Here is a 12,397-nt window from a genome sequence, read left to right as displayed (position 1 = left end):
TTCTTTTTTACATACTGTATTTTAATTGATTCTATTGGTTTTCAAACCGTAAAAAAGTTAATATATATAAATTAATTTAAAATAAATAGTGACATTTTGTTTTGTTAGATGAATATAAATAAGAAAAAGAATTTGGAAAGATAGCATGACAGTGTAACTCATTGACGATTTCAATGCAACAACGAGATACACCAATAGTCAGAGACAACGGGGAAAATAAGAAGTTTAAAATCTGCTGATACATATTATACAAAAATATTTTTCATTATAGACAAAAAAACTCACTATAACGATAAAGATACCTAACAATATAACAGTTATATAATTGATTTATTGACATATGCAAGGACTGCCATTGTATACCATTCTAGTGTATATAATAGGTTTTTATTTTTATTTTTATTTTTATTTTTATTACGGTAGTATATAATAGATTTGGTTGTGTACAGTACTGTCTACACACCATTCTTGCTAGTGCAAACAGTGAAAAGTTGTAACTCAATGGTTTCAATAATGAGATACAGTGACAGAGACAATGGGGAAAATGAAAGTTGGCTAGCGCTTCAAAAATAAAAGGTGGCCAAAGTTAGAGGAGTTAATTATTAACGAGACACTAATTAAAAGTAAAAGAAAACACTATTAAAATGTTTAGATGTTTTATACAGAAATGTATTTTTTTATATAGAAAACAGTCCATTAAAATCTGCTGATATATTATAAAATATATTTTTGAGAAATATTATATGTACAACAATTTGTATAATAACAATTTTTTTTGTCTATCTCCCATAATTATTTATTATTTATTACATGTCATAATCATTAAGGAGAGATAGACAAAATGAAATGTTGTAAAAATTTATTATTATATAAATTATTGTATATGTATTACATTTCAATATTTTTTTCATAATAAAAAGACAATTATGCCTCAAAATGGAGATGATTAATTGGTATGATATCCCCTAAAAAAAAAAAAAATTGGTATGGATATAGTTGTGAAAATAACTGCTTGAATCATTGTATCGTCCCGTCCATGACGTGAGCCGCAAATATAGTCAATGGCTTATTATATGTGTCAGAAACCAGTGCCTGTGCCATCTTTATACAACGTTATATTCAATCATTGAATACGCCATTAACATTTTGCAGATTCTGCTTTTTGATTTCTTCTTTATAAGGTTCAACTGAGTAAATGAGTGAGTTAGACAAAAGCAAGTGTGGCAATTTAGCATTCTTGATATGAGTTTGGACTCTGTGTCCGTGGCTTGTTCTATTCAAAGAGGATCAGAGTGAGGGAAAACAAAAGGTTTCCGCAATTCCGTATTTTATGGTAGGCATTTGCTTGTGACGTCATAGATGCACGATCTTACTGCTACAAATTTTCTAATCAATGAACTTGTGTTTTTCTCTTATCAGATTATAACATAGTTGAACTTGTGTTTGATTTAGGTATCTAAAAGGATGGGAACACAGAACTGACAGAAGTTGAGTCTGAACTCTCAAGGTTTTAGAAGTTTACCCAACTGGAACACTGGGGACACGTGGACATGGACATTCGACAGATGAAGAGGTTAGTTTACATATTCTATCATTTTAATATTTTTATCATTGTTATTAATATATGATTATGGAAGTTTGAATTATTATTTGTTAAATTATTTGGTTGATTTGTTGATAGGAGAGAAAAATGAGATGGAACAACTGTTACTCCAGAAAGAGGTAATTATTTGTTGGCTCAGGTGTGTCGTTATCTTCTTTGGTTGGGGTGGTAGTCTGGTAGGGGTTGGTTGCAGCCTATAGTCATATTACATGCAATGTAATTTCTTTTACTATGATGTCATTTTCATATTTTGATCAATAATAGTTTGATCCCTCTGGTCTTGTTGAGAGAACCATTTAGCTTATCTACTCTAGAGAGTAGAGATAAACATGTAAGGCTGTAAGCTACCTGGACAGCATCTCAATTCTCATGTAAAAAAGAAATAGTTTTTGGCTTGCCATCGGACTAGTGGGAGTGGGGAGGGTTTCTGAATACAATACTGTTCTGTGCTTCTTTATGACTTTACAGGGTTGGCGTAATTTTGCATTTCAAATGGAATGGATTCACGTTTGGTTTTGGCGTAGTTATTAGTCGTTTCTGGCAGTTTTGAAGGTTATGGGACCAATATCTGTCAAAATCTTATCATAATGAACTGAAAAGATGATAGGGTCAGCTCATGTCATGATGAAGCCTCATCTTGTCATAAATCTCTGCATGACTCAATCTAGTATTCTAGTGATGAAGTTATTTATTTTTTCAGGCTTATTACCTCACAACAGCCAGGGAATTAGCCAGAATGGCAGGGATTTGAAAGGCACCAATCTTGCAACACTTCTCAGAATCAATTGTTGGGGCTTCCACAATCCACTGTTTCAATCAAGAGCAACTATTCTTGATCAAAGTCAAGGCTCTAATTGATGATTATTCTCAGGTGGCCTTTTACAATTTTGGCACCTTGGAATGGTTTTCTGTCCGAATCAATTTCCTCTTCAATATGGTCTTGTATTTTGTTCTTGTGCCATCTTCGTTACTTTGCCAAGGTCTACCATTCAAGATTGCAGGCCTGAACCAGAGTGGCCAAAGGAGGGAAAAGTTGAACTTCATAACCTTCATATACAGAATGACCCTGCTGCTCCTATGGTCCTCAAAGGTGTCACTTGTATCTTCCCAGGACAAAAGAAAATTGGTATAGTAGACAGGACAGGGAATGGAAAATCTACGCTGGTGCAAGCCCTCTTTCAAGTGGTGGACCCTTATGAACGATGTATACTTATTGATGGTGTTGATATTTCCAAGATTGGTCTGCAAGTTTTGAGATGTAAGCTTGGTATAACCTTGTTTCTAGGTACTGTAAGGACTAACTTGGATCCTCTGGAACACCATGCAGATCAAGAACTTTGGGAGGTTAGCATTAGTAGTCACAACACTTTCTTAAAAATACCAATGTTTATCTTATTACTGAAAGAACTACTCTTTTCAGGTTCTCAGCAAGTGTCATCTTACTGAATTAGTTAGGCAGATCAAATTGAAGAGGAATTTGATTCGGACAGACAACCATTCCATGGTGCCAAAATTGTGAAAGGCTACCTGAGAATGATCGTCAATTAGAGCCTTAACCTTGGTCAAGAATAGTTTCTCTTGATTGAAACAGCGGATTGTGGCAGCCCCAGCATTTATTCTGAGAAGTGATGCAAGATTGGCGCCTTTCGAATCCCTACCATTCTGGCTAATTCCATGGTTATTGTGATGTAATAAGCCTGCAAAAATAAATAACTTCATCATTATAATACTAGATTGAGTCATGCAAGAATTAGCACATGCAAAGATTTATGACTATAAAATTGTATGATTTTGTTAGAGATATGAGATTTTGCCTTATTTGAAATTTGATTTTCGAATAAATTCAGATAGAATTTTTGTTTTGTTGCAGATTTTATCTTTTATATTTTGTCTCAATTAGTTAATGTAATTTCAAATAAATCTGATAGCAGATTATATCTTTTAGGAATTTCAAATTGAATGTGCCTATACATATGCATTCTCGTTTTATGAATTTCAATAGCAATTATTAAATTCAATTTTAATCTCTATCTTATCTGCAAGTTCCTATATTTCTATATTTTATTTTACTAAATATTTCCAACAGTGGTTTCATAGTTTATTTCTTATGGTCAGTGAGGCAAATTTTTGATTGAGCGCTAAACACAGTGAGGTTTAGTGCAAACACTACTAAGTGATCCAATTTCCAGGCAGTTGTGGTGAAAATATGTTCACTTCAGACAATTCTTCATCCTCTAATGTTTAATTGTGAAAACTATCACATTTGAGTTGTGAAGATAAAGTTTTTTTTCCCTTAAGATCTCAAAGCTTATGCAACGTTGTAATCCCTGTTGTTGATCCACTACCATTGAGAGAAAATCCTACTATTGCTTAGAGTTAGATGAATGATTATGACAAACAGAAGCTAAAGAAGGATAAAACTATCACTTGCTTGCATTCAGGACTTGGAAATCATATTTTCACCAAAATCAAAGACTTGGAAACACCTAAATAGATGTGGGACAAGATCCAAAATGGATTTGACAGCAATAATAAGGTCAAATCTGTTAGGCTTCTCATATTGAAGAGAGAGTTTGAATCAATGAAAAGACGAAGGACAACAAATCTGCCAAAAAATTGTGATCATCAAGGGGTCTTTATTGGAAACACCTGTGTTAACACCTACAAGTGCAAACTGCAAGCAATGGTTGAAGACTACAACATTTCAAGTTATTTCAAAGACATTTATTTTTTTGCAATTTGGTTTGATTTCATTATGTACATGGGCACAGTTGGTGCCATTTCTATATTGGTGGTGTGATTAGAGAACTTGGTTTTTTTATTTGGTGTGTTTTCAATATGTAAATGCACCAGAGGATGGTTTTGTTTCAGTTGCTGTAAATGCACATGCACATGCACATTGCAGGTGCTCTTTCTTTTGGTGATGTGATTAGATAACTTGGTATTGCACTTGCAGTGCTGTAATTGTCTCTTTTAGTTAAAGTTTGGATTTGGAATATCTTAAATAGTTAAATGTCTTTTGTATGTAAAGTTTGCATTTGGCATATCAGAAATCTCCTACCCCTTGAATGCATCTTTTTGCACAAAGAATTCGTGAACAAATGCACAGTTTTCCCCCCATATATAATTGTTATCATTTCCTTAATCCATTAATCATTTTTACCTGCTATTTTTTTTATGCAAGGAACAAATCATAAAAATAGATTTTGCACCGGGAATTAAAACATATTTAAACTATAAAATTAATTCTTATTCTTATTTTTTCACACTTGGGCGGATGCATCAAGTGACAGATTTTCTCTTCTTTTTTTTTTTTGAGACTAAGTGAAGTAAATATGAATCATTAAATATTACATCAAAATCTTACATTAATAATTAAGATTAAAATATAAAAGTTACGTCATTTTTTAAGTACTACCCTTTAATATTTTGACGATAATGGTGTCTTGGAGCCTGTTCAAGCCTTAAAATAAATGAATATAGAACAACAAAAGATCTGCTATGCCTCCTCCAGGGCTCTTAAATTCAAAGAGCTCTTAAATGTTAGCGAAAGCTCTAAAACTGGAACTGATCAAAATTCCAATATTTCGTTGCTTTTGCACGAATATCTAAACAATAATCAATTGCAAAACCTAATGTTGGAGTACAAGTGAGGTGAAGTCCCATATTGACGTACATATTTCTTTGGAAAAGGAAAATTTGGTTAGAGAATCAGTCAAGTTCTTGACAGTAGAACAGCAACTAAGAATATACTATGATCATCAGGAGCCCCAAATATATGTTAACCTTAATCCTTAAGTTGCTAATGTAATCAGTCAGTGTTTCTTGAGTTGTGGTCCAATGCCGGAACCAATTCTGCTCAGCATTGGGCCTAACTTTTCTCTATGTACAGTATGGTGGTCTGTCACTGCTATACTATCCTCCTGAAAATATCTTATGCCTGTCCTCATTGTCTATCTTTTCTGGAAGCTACTTTGGGATGATCTCCTCAAAAATTCTGAGACTAACTTTGAGAATGAAGAAGAATTGTTCTGCAGCAATTGAGCTGGTTCATCATACTCTACAATTGTCCCTGTACAAGTCAAAATAGTAGTGCTCAGCAACTTACACAAACGGTTGCAATAATAAGCTACCATACTTTAAAACATCAAGTTTAATAAATTGAACCTAACATAATACTCATTTTTAGTTCCCCGCCTCCTCATTAAATTCTTTTGGAAGATAACCTTCAATCTGAGATAATGTTTTCATTATCATTAATGGTATGACCACATATATTGAAGTACATACCTTCATCAAGGACCAAAACCCGATCATTATCAATAACTGTAGGAATTCTATGCGCTACTGTAATAACTGTACATCCATTTGTTTCTTCCCTAATTGTCTTCTGAATTAAATTGTCAGTGGCTGTGTCAATTGATGCAGTTGCCTCATCTAGGACCAAAATTCTTCTTTTCTTCAGTAGTAACCTAGCAAGGCATACAAGCTGCCTTTGTCCAACACTCCAATTCTCTCCATTCTCGGCCACTACATCAGTGAAAGAATATTTCATATCAATAACAGCATTGGGGTGGAAAAGCATCAGAACTGTGGAGTTGGACGGTTATTAAAGTTATACTCCTGAATGACGCAATTTTTCAACAAAAATATTTATACCTGGTGCATCAAGAAGTCTTGGATCCCGCCTCACTATTTCAGCAAGATGGCACTTGCTGAGAACCTGAAAATAGTTGTTCTCTCATTAATAAGATAAACATTGGCATTTTCAAGAAAGTGTGTTAATGTTAACTGCTAATGCTAACCTCCCAAAGTTCTTGATCAGCATGTTGTTCTAGTGGATCCAAGTTAGTCCTTACAGTACCTAGAAACAAGGTTGGATCCTGAGGAATTATACCAAGCTTAGATCTTAAATCTTGCAGACCAATCTTGGAAATATCTACACCATCAATAAGTATACATCCTTCCAAAGGCTCCACCACTCGAAAGAGGGCTTGCACCAGAGTAGATTTTCCACTCCCTGTCCTGCCTACTACACCAATTTTCTTTTGTGCGGGGAAGACACAAGTGACACCTTTGAGGACCATAGGAGCAGCAGGGTCATACCGTATATGAAGGTTACGTAGTTCAACTTTTCCCTCCTTTGGCCACTCTGGTTCAGGTCTGCAATCTTGAATAATTAATGGCGCTTCACTTGGTATGCTAGAGAACTGCAATATTCTCTCAACTGATATCATTTTGTTCTCAACATTGCAAAGATTCCATATCACCCAAGCCTGAAGGACATTCAAGTTCAAACCATAAGTAGCTACCAAACCCGCCAAGCCTGAAAATCAGAAGAAGCAACTTAGCATTTCCATATACTCGTTAGTGGATCTTGTTAGTGGGAATTACGGAGACTGGTGAGAGAGGAAAGAGAAGCATATGTCAATTACTGAGTACTGCCACATGCATCAATCTTAAAGTACCACTAGTATGTGAGTATCATGGCATCACAGTTACAACCAGAAGGATCTAATACAAACAAGCTACTTTTCTGCAAAATTAGTTTTCTTTTTTGGTTTTAAAGTTGTAACCCAAGCTTAATCAATAATGTGTAAGTCCTTCTTTAGAGCTTTTTAAAATAATGCAGTAGAAAAGTGGTTCTCACACGCATGCATGTAACTGCTACCACTGCTGATAAGATGAATAGGGGAAGAAGGAGCTTACTTGGATCAATGGTAGACCTTGGAAGAGTAACCAAGATGACAAGTACAAAATAGAAGACCAAATTGAAGAGGAAATTGATTCGGACAGACAGCCATTCCATGGTGCCAAAATTGTGAAAGGCTACCCGAGAATAATCGTCAATTAGAGCCTTAAGCTTGGTCATGAATAGTTTCTCTTGATTGAAACAGCGGATTGTAGCAGCCCCGGCAATTGATTCTGAGAAGTGATGCAAGATTGGTGCCTTTCGAATCCCAACCATCCTGGCTAATTCCCTGGCTGTTGTGATGTAATAAGCCTATAAAAAACAAATAACTTCATCACTAGAAAACTAGATCGAGCCATGCAAGAGTTAGCACATGCAAATGTTTATGACAAGAGGAGGATTCATCATGACACGAGCTAATGCTATTATCTTTTTAGTTCATGCTGATAAGACTTTGACGGGAAAATGATATGATTTAGTTTGTGTACATTGTCAAAGATTGATACAGTTCTTACCTGATACCAAATGGAAATTGCAAACACCACAAAAAAGAGGAGAATGACTTGCCATGCAACTTGAGACATTAGCACAATGATACTCAATAACTGGATAAGTGCAAACACTAGTCCAGCTAATCTGTATGGTATGTCTGTGTCTACAGTACTTTGATCCGTTGATGACTGTAATCATCAAGAAGAGAATGGTTGAAATCTGATTAAAGCTGATAATAATCAAAAGATAGCAATAATCTATCAAATAAAGAAATAATAGTGAAACTGACCCTACTCATAATTCGGCTTGAAGGTGTGGTGTCAAAAAATGAAACAGGTGCCCTGAAAACTGATGTGATCATTCCAAGAAAAAGGCGTTGAGCAGTTTCCACAGCAACAGCTGCCATTAAAACAGTCCTTCCCAGTATGAAGATGGTGCCACCAAAAGATAGAAGAGCAAATGTTCCCATAAGCTGTTTGTTGTTGACCCTGCCTTTCTGCTCTGTAGCCCATGAAATCCAATAATTGCTTCCCATCTGCATAACTTGAAAGAGAATTTGGCAGAGAAGAATAACCGGAACAAGCACTCCTTTATAAGCAGATATGACAAAAGTTGAGTAAACACTCCATTTCACTCTACCCGTCTCTGCTTCCTCTTCTTTACTTCTTCCCCAATCCTCCATGATCTCTTGAATATTTTCTTCAGCAACTTCAATTTGATTTTTTTGGCAGGGTCTGCAGCTAGCAGAATCATCTTCTTGGCATGGATTTATTTGGTGTAATGTTTCTTGATAAGCAGCCATTTGTTGAACAAGTTCAGAGTTGGGACATGCTATAAGATCTTTATAGCTTCCTGACTCCACTATTTTTCCATCTTTCATTACCTGCCAAAAAGTATTTTAATAGTGAAGGCCCAAAACACTTGTAAAGAAATTTCTTCAGCTAAAGATTAGTGTTCAATACAATAGCTTACCAAAATGAGGTCTGCAGCTTCCAAGAATTCCAGTTGATGGGTAGCATAAACAACCGTTTTATCATATAAAAGTTTCATGAGACATTTCTGCACAGAATTTCCAATTCTTGGTAAAGTTCATTGAAAGAAATAAACATTACATCAGAAAGTGCATCAGTAAAAAAAAAAAAAACACATGCACCAATCATTAGCACTACTAACCTTAAACAAATGAGTTCCGGTATGAGCATCAACAGCACTAAAAGGATCATCAAGGAAATAAATATCAGAATCATTGTAAACAGCCCTTGCCAATTGAATCCGCTGTTTCTGCCCACCACTCAAGTTTATGCCCCTCTCCTCCACCGGGTTCAAATCTCCATCACCCCACATGTTGATGTCTTGGTGCAAAGCACAGCCATCCAAAACATCTTCATAAAAGTCCTTCTTCATTTGCTTGCCAAACAATATATTCTCTCTTACAGTTCCAGACTGAATCCATGGACTTTGGGGCACATAACTTCTAGTCCCATAGACTTTGGTTACTGCCCCAGAAACTAATGGAATCTCCCCAAGCAAACAGCATATCAAACTTGATTTACCGGACCCCACTGACCCACAAATTGCTACCTTCTGACCTTTCTTTATCACTAACTTTCCTGTAATTTGAATTGTTGGATTCTTGTGGGTTTGATCATTTGTTTCCCATACATATTCGCCCGGCTTAATTTCAATAGCAACTGCTGAAATCTTTGAACTATGCCTGTTTATGAATTGGTTTTGATCGTCTTCCTTAATGAACTCCTGGATTCGATCAACGGAGACTTTTGTTTGAATGATCATGGAGATAAGCTCCGGTAAGTTGTAGATTGGTTCCTGCAGAATACGAAAGGTCGCTAAAGCTGAGAGTACTGTAGCTGTCGTCAGTTCTGTTTTCACCAGTATACAAGCACCAAAGGTGACAACAGAAACTAAAGTTGGAGATGTCCAGAATAGTGTGGCTACTGCTGAGCATGTATAGAGGTATTTCTGCAGCCACCTCCTCTCAGTTTCCCTAAGTTGGAGGAGTTTCTGCAAGAATGAAGTTTCCCATGAATGCAATTTTAGAATTCTAATGTTTTTCATGGTCTCTGATGTCACTTTAATTCTTGAATCCTTAGCTTCCATAATCTTGGAGTGCAAACCTTCTTGCTTATTGGCCAAAGGTGTGTTACACACCATGACCAATATGGTGACACCAAATGCAGCAAAAGAAGGAGTACCACCCAGATTTATGTATAAGATTACCAAGGCCAAAATGACCTGAACTGGAAGCAACCAAACTCCATGAATGTACCAGCAGAAGTCCCCAATTCTTTCAACATCCACATTAATCAAATTGATGATTTTACCTTGTGTTGGTCCAGCACACTTCATCAATAGGGACTTGCTATAAATTAGAGATGTAAGAGCCGCACGCACCCGGATTCCAATTCGTTGAGCACCAAAGTACCATTGTCTTTGACTCAGTGACTCCGCAGTCTTTGCAAGGAAAAAAATAAATGCAAGAACCAATCCATATTGGATGCTTGAATCACCATTATCCCCCAGTAAAAAATTCACAAAATTTGTTATCAACAAGGGACCTATATAAGAGGCACCTGTGTTAACACCTACAAGTGCAAACAAAATATATAAATTAGTAATCAATACACTGTACATGAGTGACTAAACTTGAATAAAGGTACACAAAAACCAAAGAGGAACAGTAGTAGTGATATTGAATAAAATATAAAATATACCAGCTAAAACTGCGTTTAAGGCCAAGGACTTCCATATAGAATAGGCAATAGCTTTTGTCAAGGAACCTCCTTTAAGTTTCTGTTTGCGAAGTGATTCTTCCAACACTGAAGAAGCATTTTCTGCCGTTTCAGAAGGAGGAACAGGAGGAATGTGACCAAGTTCAAGTTTTTGAATCCGACCCGTTTTAAAAATGGGATTCAACCATCGAAATGCAAGTTTGCTCCACATGCTTGCATTTGTAAAGGCCTGTTCGTCTTCTTCCTCCATAGAAGATTCCTCCTCTTTTTGAAGTAACATCTGTTCTTGTTCCAAATCACTGTTTTCCCTTGCACACACATTGAAACAAAGAAGTACCAACAAAGGCAAAGAAACCGAATCTACTACGTTATCCTTTGACAAGAAAAACCACAAGTTGATTGATTCAAATTTTTTTACCAGCTTTGAAGACAGCAATAGTGCATCTATGATACAAGCAAAAAACCACCATAGGATCAGAACAAGAGGGAACCTGAACCTCTTGTTCTCCCTCACTTTAGTCCTCATTGAATAAAACGAAACTATAGTGGCCAAAACCCAAGTTAGAACCAAGGAAACAGAGTTAAATCCGATTATTCTCCTAGAGCTGTATTGGTAAAAGGCAAGGGCAATGTTCATAACAGAAATAACAGCACAGGATAGAACAGTGAATACAGCGAAAACCATTGGTCCTCCTCGTTTGAAATAATGCAGTACAACACGAGCATGGTTATTACGAGTGCTTTGTCTCAAACTATCCACCAAAAGCCATATCAAAATGGCATACAAGAATGCCACATTGACCGTTCCCAACAGAGCATCCAAAACGGCCATCATGCTTCTTTTGAGTGATGGTGGTGTAATGATGAAGAAGAAAATAGAAGGCCAGAATCTGTAGAATGTTAAAAAAAAGAAAAATGCCTTGTTGAATAACTTTAATAAAAAGAAATGTGAAAAGAGAAGTGATAAAGCAAAGGAAAAGAAAGCATAGGATGATAATGTTTTGAAAAAATGAAAAGCATTGGCACACCTTGCTATGGAAATAGGGAGGAAGCCAAGGGAGAATTTACAAGTGTTAGTGATGAGATTGAGGGTAGAGTCGGTAGATGGACAGTAAGTAGTAGGCACTGGATACTGACAGAGATGAGATGATAAACCATAGACTATATATGGAGCACACAAGACGCATCACGAGTCACGACGATTACACATAGACAGATCGAGGACTAGAACGGTATAGAATCATATTCCCGTACCAAACTTTGAATATAATTAAATACTTCTAATGTTATCATTGATATCAACAAAGAAAGTTGTTCTAATGGCTAACCAAGGAACTCATTTGATTTCCTTTTTAGATGTGAGGATTCATCTAAACTTTTCCATATTACCATTAATATTTATTTATTATGAAATGCATCTATTATTAATTGATGTGAAATAATGGTAAAGAAAATTTTATCTTTTATATTTTATAAGTGTCTTATTGATCTAAATAGACTATTTGAGTGATAAATATGAAAAAAATCAATTAATGTGAAATTGTTTGACCAGCCATCTTGAATTTGAGTGATAAATATGTTTGTAGTTATATTTATTGATTATGATTTATCGTGATCTATGACTCAAGTGTCGATCAATCTTATCGGAACAACATAGATTAATATTCTAGTCTTATCCCAAATACATGTTATGTGTTACTAGTGTGATTGTCTAGGATGCATATTCAGAGGATAACACCTAAGTGAGGTTTCAATGAAATCATCCTTGAGGATAGCTGAATGTGTATTAGGTAAGAGGAGGATATATTCAAGAACAAATAGGATTAAGTTACACATACATACTTGAATGCTCTAGAATCC

General features: G+C 35.6%; 1 protein-coding gene and 1 long non-coding RNA gene across 2 annotated transcripts; one reads left to right on the top strand and one right to left on the bottom strand.

Moving 5' to 3' along the window:
* Positions 1–1,077: 1,077 nt before the first annotated feature.
* Positions 1,078–4,527, top strand: LOC114421598. The gene is made up of 4 exons (XR_003668553.1): positions 1,078–1,333; positions 1,453–1,573; positions 1,682–2,947; positions 3,024–4,527. It is a non-coding gene; the product is annotated as an uncharacterized LOC114421598 (long non-coding RNA).
* Positions 4,528–5,083: 556 nt separating this feature from the next.
* LOC114421597 (putative ABC transporter C family member 15) lies at positions 5,084–11,749 on the bottom strand. Its single transcript, XM_028387608.1, has 11 exons — positions 11,566–11,749; positions 10,520–11,427; positions 8,961–10,390; positions 8,760–8,846; positions 8,077–8,670; positions 7,811–7,975; positions 7,313–7,607; positions 6,409–6,929; positions 6,263–6,326; positions 5,894–6,133; positions 5,084–5,675 (listed from the first exon to the last, which is right to left on the bottom strand). Exons 2-11 carry the CDS (start codon positions 11,370–11,372, stop codon positions 5,557–5,559), a joined length of 4,368 nt encoding a protein of 1,455 aa, XP_028243409.1. The 5' UTR covers positions 11,373–11,427; positions 11,566–11,749; the 3' UTR covers positions 5,084–5,556.
* Between the last annotated feature and the right edge of the window lie 648 nt (positions 11,750–12,397).

Source organism: Glycine soja, chromosome 8 (assembly GCF_004193775.1).
Source record: "Glycine soja cultivar W05 chromosome 8, ASM419377v2, whole genome shotgun sequence".
NCBI classification, from domain to species: Eukaryota; Viridiplantae; Streptophyta; class Magnoliopsida; order Fabales; family Fabaceae; genus Glycine; species Glycine soja.
This window is presented reverse-complemented; position numbering and strand designations above follow the sequence as displayed.

What these genes read in the sequence shown, in the direction of transcription:
- LOC114421597 (XM_028387608.1), bottom strand. Translation starts at nt 11,372, where the DNA reads ATGATGGCCGTTTTGGATGCTCTGTTGGGAACGGTCAATGTGGCATTC. An exon ending in CCGGAACTCATTTGTTTAAG is followed by an intron (nt 8,847 to 8,960) that starts GTTAGTAGTGCT and finishes AATTCTGTGCAG; the next exon opens with AAATGTCTCATGAAACTTTT. An exon ending in CTGATCAAGAACTTTGGGAG is followed by an intron (nt 6,327 to 6,408) that starts GTTAGCATTAGC and finishes AACTATTTTCAG; the next exon opens with GTTCTCAGCAAGTGCCATCT.